The 6,995-nt window shown below is 58.2% G+C and overlaps 1 protein-coding gene across 1 annotated transcript in view; it reads right to left on the bottom strand.

Annotated features, from left to right (window-relative positions):
* The window catches only part of KIAA0100 (KIAA0100 ortholog), a 13,245-nt gene extending 6,901 nt beyond the window's left edge, over positions 1-6,344 (bottom strand). Inside the window, exons 1-16 of the mRNA XM_042879820.1 lie at positions 6,268-6,344; positions 5,384-5,513; positions 5,098-5,144; positions 4,718-4,880; positions 4,522-4,640; positions 4,362-4,422; positions 4,004-4,184; positions 3,740-3,863; positions 3,246-3,370; positions 3,093-3,160; positions 2,851-2,999; positions 2,512-2,630; positions 2,159-2,322; positions 1,770-2,034; positions 1,477-1,682; positions 247-1,342 (exon numbers count right to left, since the gene is read on the bottom strand). Coding sequence (XP_042735754.1) covers positions 247-1,342; positions 1,477-1,682; positions 1,770-2,034; positions 2,159-2,322; positions 2,512-2,630; positions 2,851-2,999; positions 3,093-3,160; positions 3,246-3,370; positions 3,740-3,863; positions 4,004-4,184; positions 4,362-4,422; positions 4,522-4,625 — 2,662 coding nt within the window. The 5' untranslated portion in view covers positions 4,626-4,640; positions 4,718-4,880; positions 5,098-5,144; positions 5,384-5,513; positions 6,268-6,344. The remainder of the gene's footprint in view (positions 1-246; positions 1,343-1,476; positions 1,683-1,769; positions 2,035-2,158; positions 2,323-2,511; positions 2,631-2,850; positions 3,000-3,092; positions 3,161-3,245; positions 3,371-3,739; positions 3,864-4,003; positions 4,185-4,361; positions 4,423-4,521; positions 4,641-4,717; positions 4,881-5,097; positions 5,145-5,383; positions 5,514-6,267) is intronic.
* Positions 6,345-6,995: the final 651 nt, after the last annotated feature.

Here is a 6,995-nt window from a genome sequence, read left to right on the forward strand (position 1 = left end):
ATGATCTCTGGAGGTCCCTTCCAACCCCTACAGCAGGTCACACAGGTCGGCATCCAGGCAGGTCTTGAACATCTCCAGAGAAGGAGACTCCACCACCTCCCTGGGCAGCCTGTTCCAGTGCTCCGTCACCTCACTGTAAAGATGTTCTTGCACACATTTGTGTGGAACTTCCTATGCTGCAGTTTCCGGCCGTTTCCCCTTGTCCTGTCATCTAAGTGTCCTCTAAGGACACGCAAGATCACTCACCAAAGAAGCTGCTGACGCTGCCTTTCATCATGCGGCACCACTGGGTGACCATCTCCAGCCCCTCGGAGGGGAACGGGCTGACGCTGTCGATGTCCCTCATCTGCTCCACGACGCGCTCCGTGCCGTGGAAAGACTCGTCAGCCATGGCCACCAGCTCCAGGTGGGCCAAGGTCCAGGTGAGGAGAGCCCTCCGCATGGGTGTGTTGGCATAGAGACGCCGCGAGCGCTGGATGTAGATCTCAATGTTCTTCTTCTCCAGCGAGGCATAGAGCTCCTCGATCTTGCGGGCAGGCAGCAGCTCGCCGTGCTGTTTGCGCAGCGCAGCCACTTTGGCATCCAGCAGCTGCAAACGCTTGGCACTCTCTTTGCTCTCATCCTTCATCAGCTCGTAATTGTCCCGTAACTTGACCTCGAAGACATCGTCCAGGAAGACGCAGGAGAAGTGTGTCACTTTGAGCAGGAGGTCGGGAGGCAGAGCCGTGCTGGCAGGGCGCCCACGCCGGTGCAAACCCTTCAACCATTTCTGCACACCCACGGCCGCGTCCAGCGTGCGGGAGAAGTCGTACTGGTAGGGGAACTCAATGGTCACGCTGGCGAAGGAGAAGGCCCAGCCGCGGTTGCGGAGTGTGTGCAGGGTGGGGAAGGCGCAACGGTGCAAGATGACCTCCTCCAGTTCTGGCAGCAGCTTCACCTCCACCTCCTTGAAGCTGAAGATGCTGTGTCCATCAAAGCCGGCTGCCAGCTCGGGGCAGTAGCCGTGCAGAGCACCGCCGTGCCAGCTCACAGAGGTCCGTTCGGCAGCCAGGCTGATGTAGTTGGCCTCAGAAACAAAGGCGGTGACCTTGGCAGAGCTCAGCTCCAGCGACAGAGATAGGAGTCTTTTGGGAGGAGCCCCATCTGCCTGGAGGAGTTCTAATGTCTCAGGAGGGCTGACCATGGGGGATGCTGGGCTCTCTGGGGATAGGGAGGGAGGTGTCCCGTGGCTGAGGGCACTCCTCAAGGCTTCGAGGCACTGCAGGGTGGCCAGAGTGTGATGGTACAGGTGCATGTGGTCAGGTGGGCTCCACAGCACTGCCAGCCCCTCACCGCACTGCACCTACAGCGGGGAGAGAGCAAGCAACAAATCACTGCCATGTCCTGCTCTCCATCATCTTTCAAGGCTGGCCAGCCCTCTCGCTGCCCCATACATGCCAGTAGAGGATAAAACAGAGGCTCAAGGCCCACATCTACCTCCAGAGAGCGGATGCTGCTGTGGTAGGTGATGGAGAGCATAGAAAGGTTGGCTACAGGGTTGGGGATGGCGGGAGCTTTGCAGCACGGCTGCATCTTCTCCGTAATGCTCTTCACCAAGGCCAGCACCATGCCCTGGGCACTGACTGTGCAGCTCTCAGCGCTCCCCAGGACAGTCAACGTGTCCAGCCGCAGCTCCAGGGCACCTAGAGGAACAGTATGCCAGGCTGTAACAGTGAGGCTGTTCCAGGACAGTAATCTGGAATTGCTCTGGATGCCACAACTGCACTTACCCACCACTGCTGAGAGTGTGAAAAGATTTACATCCTCCACCTTCAGATCTACCTTCCAGAGCAGTATCCAGGGCTCACTCTGGGCAGAAGATGGTTGCTCGGCAAGCTCAGCTCCACTGGGCTGTGGGCAGAATAGGGACAGGACCCTGGCCAGGCACTCGGTGCAGGTGTCTGATGACTCCACTTGTAGCCCCCGGATGGTGCAGTCCAAAAAGAGTGTGTCTGACTGGGCACTGGACATGCCCAAGGGCTGGTTGTAGCTGCCCTGCAGGACAAACAGGCTGATCACTCTACATATGTAGGATGCCCCCATGCCACTATCTGTCTTGTCTGGAGCTGTGGATAGGCAGCATCCTCCCCCCTCAAAGCCACCCCTCAGCTCCACTCACCTGCAGGTTGAAGGAGTCAAGGATGAGGGCTTCTCCCCACACATGCATGTTGGGGGGGTGGGGGGCACGCTGGATGTGTGAGTCATTGCCCACACGCCAGCAAAGGTGGTCCACAACCAGCACGACTCGCTGGTGCACGCTCTGGGGACGCAGGTGCTGGTAGTCTGCAGGCACAGAAGGTGAGTACAGGCAGGGCTTGCTGCTGCCTGCTTGGCAGCCCCCAAACAGACAACTCAGACACAGTAAAGTTTTCCCCATTCCCATGCCATAGGCTCAGGATGATGATCATCCCCAGTACTTCTCCACCAACCCCACAAGAAGAGCTCAGCAAGCACCCTGGAGCCAACCCTTACCTGCAGAGATGGAGTTGAAGCCCAAGGCAAAGGGTGGAGTATCCCCCAGTTGCACCGACACATTGACATTGGACAGCGAGGCACTCAGTATGACGGGTGCTATGATTTGGGGATAGTTCCTATAGAGGACAAGAAGGGATGGGGCATTACAGGGGTCCTGAGTGCCAAGGAACAGGCTCCAAGGGACACCCTCCCTGTAGGGTCCACACTCCACATCAGCCTCCCTGATCCATAGGCTGTGTGCAGGGCAGAGAAGGCGCTGTATGCCCAGGCACCCTGCCAGAAAGCAGCAGCTAAGAGGGAACAAGCTGCAAAACCAGCAGCTGAAGCTGAGTTTACCTTCCCTTGTGCCCTTGGCTGGGGACAGGTGCTGAATGCTGCCTGTGTTCCTGTGTCAACAGGCCCAGCCAGTGCGAAAACTCTTGGTGGCGGTAGTGGATGATGCAGGTGTTGAGTAGCACAGCAGCTGAGAGGTCAATGGCTGTGACCTAGGGCAGGGAGAGCACAGGGTGGCAGCAAGCTCATGCCTGGAGTCAAATCAGCCCCTCCAGGGGACAGGAGCACGTCCAGCATCTGCTTACCTGCACGCTGGTCTTCAGGGAGTTGAGGCACACAATGCGCTGGCGGCTCTGGGACAGGAGAAGGCCATCTGAGGAGGGAGAGGAGCAAAAGTGAGGGGTGCTGGACAGAAGTGTCAGCAGCCTCGCACCATAGGTTCTCTCCTGGCTACTTGCCCTCCAGATGGAGGTCTACACTCATTTGGTCCAGATCTGAGGTGGGTGTGAAGTTGCGCAGTGGGATCTGCTCCTCTTCACGCTGATATAGAAACTGCAGCAGCTTCAGGCTCCAGGTGAGGTGCCTAGGGGAAGCAGAGGGCCACTGCCAGGAGAGATCTGCACCATCATGACCTCAATCTCCTACATCTCCTATCCCAGCTGACTAGCACGCTGTCATGGACAAAGCACAGCCCACAATGCAGCTGCAGCCCAGCCCAACACTACCCCAGAATTACACCAGCAGTATATCCCCTCACGCTATCGTGCTGGAGAACCAGATTCCCTGCCTACTTTCTTCCCCAAGAGCCCACAGCCCCAGACTGCTCTCAGTCCTTCCCTCTGGGATTTTCTCTCTGCAGTTAGGCAGAGCAAAGGACAAGCAGAAAGTGGCACAGCTATTCCCAGGACCATGTCCCCTGCACTGATCACGGCTAGTAGAACCATCTCCTTACCTCTTCTGGCTGTTCATAGACAGCACCACGCTGGTGCTCTCCAGCTTCACCTCCATCCTCCTGGGGATGAGCTGCAGTGTGTCCCTGCTCAGCAGGGATGAGGATTTCAGGGACTCTGCTGAGTCTGGAGCAGGAAACACCAAGTCATGGAAAGGCTCTCCCCCAGACTCCCACTCCCTGCACTGGGAAGCAGTGATAGCACAGCCAAATCCCTCTGGCTGCAGTGGAAGTGAGGGGACTGCCAGCCCTGTTCCTGTCCCTGACCTGGGCTAGGCTGAGGGGCTCTGGCTGTCACACGGTGCAACAGAGGGCTGCAGAAAAGCCCCTCGTGCAGCTCTGCCTGCAGGGTCCGGACACCCAGCGTGACGCCCACCAGTCGCTGCTTGCTGCTGATCTCCAGTGAGATGGAGAGTGCCAGGGCCAGCTCTGCCAGGCATGTGTCATCCTGTGTAGGGACATGGGCAAGGAATACACCGGGAGTCACTCAGCTCCCTGCTGATGGAGGCTGCAGATAATGCACTGGGCGCAGCATGGAGCTGAGAGCCTTGCAGGACATTCAGCATCATCCAGCCTCAACACTGGTGCCCAGGCCCACTGAATTTCTCCCTTCCCCAATACTCACCTGCTGGCTGCTCCGCAGCACTTTGCTGCTGACCTTCGTCAGGTTCACCTCACACTTCAGGCTGGGGAGAGCAGAGAGAAGACTGAAGCTGAAGGCTCTGCAAAACCAGGCCCCTTCCCTCCCTTTTTTGGTGGGATAAAGGGCATGAACACAGCATTACCTCTTCCCATCACCATTGAGGAGAAGACGTGTCTTGCTGGCCTGGATGTGCCACAGAGACTCTGAGGTGGCCACATGTAGAACCATGATGTTGATGGAGTCCATGTGGATGGAAAAGAGCTGGTGGAAGGCAGTATGGTGAGAGCTATGCAACAGCAGCACAGTCTGCAACACCCTCTCATGGAGCCAGAGCTCACCTGGCTAAGGAGCCGCAGCAAGGATGATTTAAGGGCCAGGTCTGCTTTGTTCTTGCCATCATCAGCTTCTTTGGGAGCCTCAGGGAAGGATGGCTGGAGCCCATGGCTCTTCAGCAGATCTGTGCGGATTCGCACTTCACCAAAACACAGCTCAAAGTAGCGTCTGCAGGAGAACCAGCACAAGCAACCCCTTTACGAGGGCCTACACATCCAGCCCCAGGGGTGCCTCTATGAGACACCCAAAGGAGAATGATTCACTCCTGCAGAGTAGGCCGTGGGAAATGGGCAGCACAGAAAGGTGCAGAGGCAGTCAGCAGGACCAGAGGTGAGACAGACCCCCCTCAGGAGAGCAGAGAAGGAGCTGGGGCATGGGTACATACGGGAGCTCACGGCTCAGTTTACTGGAGATCCAGATGTTGTCAATTTCCTGCAAGAACATAAAAGCAGGTGAGTGAAAAATTAGCTCACCCCAACGCTTTCATTACACTCCCGTTGCCCAACATGATGTGGGGAGCTCTCAAAAACCCCTGCATTCGGCCAAGGGAGAAAGGGCTGCAGGCCTGGGGCTGTGTGACAGCAGCTTGGCTGCAGAGACTCGCTGCCAGCCTGAAAAGGACTGCATCCATCCCACCTTCACCCAGTTGTGACTCCTCCACAGGTACCCACCACTGTCTGCTGCTCCTGCTGGAACTTGAGGCTGATGTTCTGTGCCCAGAAGAAGCCGAAGGAGCCAATCTTCAGCTCTGCCTGCAGCTTCTGCCGGCACCAGGTAATGGCCAGGCGGCATGCCAGCCACCTGTGGGTATATGCAAAGGGACAGGGTCCACCTCTGCTGTCCTGAGCCACACATCTTCTCCCTTCCTACCACCTGCACTGTCCCAGAGACCCTCATGTCTGTGGGTCCCTCAGCCTCCACCCCAAGCCCTGTTCTCCAAATCCTCCTTTCTCCCGACATCCAGCCCACGAGATCCCCCCAGATCTGGAGAGAAGCACCACAAAACCCCCATACCTGACTGTATCCCCCTCACACAACACCCTCCACCTTTGACATTTCCCTCCAAGCTCTACAGCATGAGTCCCTGAACTACAGGGGCTCCCTAAAGCCCAAACACCCGCCATATCGTTGGAGATCCATTCTGACTTCCCCATCACCCTATGTCCATCCCTGCGAGATCCCTTGACTCCTATAAGCTCCTAATGCCCTGTCAGCCTCCACCCCAACCTCCTTCAGCCTGACACCTCTCCCCCAGTACCCTGGCGCTTCCCCAGCCATCCCTAGGGGCCTTCAGAGACCCCTCTGGACCCCCCTACACCCCACATCCAGACCTCTACACCCAACGCCCGCACCTACAGACCCCTCTATGCAACATACCCACACCTACAGTCCCCTCTACACCCCACATCCCCAACTACAGACCCCTCTGCACCCCACACCCCCACTTACACCCCCTGACACCCCCACACCCAGACCCACAGCCGCCCCTACAGCCCCCCACCACCTCTTCCCTTGCCCCTCCCCCGGCCCCGGCGACCCGCCCCCAGGCCCTGACCGCGCCAGCAGCCCGGCGAGCAGCAAGACGAGCCCGAGGCCGAGCAGAACGGCTGACAGCGGCAGCGGCAGGCCCGGCGGCAGCAGCATGGTGGCCCCCAGGGCCCGGCCGCCGCCGTCCGCTCAGCGGGGGCAGAGCCGCCTGCCGGGCCCGGAGTGACGGTTGGGAGCGGAGGGGCGGGGCCGGTCCGGAGTTTCGGCGGTAGCTCCCCCTAGCGGCTCGGAGTGGCATAACATCTCTCTGCGCCGCGGTGGGAAAGCGCATCGCCACCCAGCGAGGCCGCATGAAGGGAAGGGGCTCAGATCCCCGAGGAGGGAACCCCGAACCGGGTCAGGGGAGAAGGAGATAAACAGATTACAGCTGGCGAGTGTGGGTGCTGCTCTGGGGAGCAAGGAGCTGCTGTGAGTCCCGGCTGGTCTTTGGGACGTGATTTATTTGGGGGTTCTCGGATCTGTGTCCAAATGGGACTTTGGGATCTGATTTGGGATGCTGGGATCTGCTCTGTGTTGGATTTGGGGTGCTTGGATCTGCTTTGCATTGGACTTTGGGTGCTTGGATCTGAGGTTCTGTGATCTGACTCCTGTTGGATTTGGGGCACTGAGCTCTGCTACTTGTCTGAGCTGGGATTTGGGATTGACCTTGTGCTGGATGTGGGAAGATGGAATCTGCTTAGTGTCAAATTTAGGACACTGGAATCATCAGCTTTGGTGTTGGATTTGGAATTCTGG

This window comes from Lagopus leucura, unplaced genomic scaffold (assembly GCF_019238085.1).
Source record: "Lagopus leucura isolate 7727_CA_CO unplaced genomic scaffold, USGS_WTPT01 Super-Scaffold_100024, whole genome shotgun sequence".
Classification (NCBI taxonomy): Eukaryota; Metazoa; Chordata; class Aves; order Galliformes; family Phasianidae; genus Lagopus; species Lagopus leucura.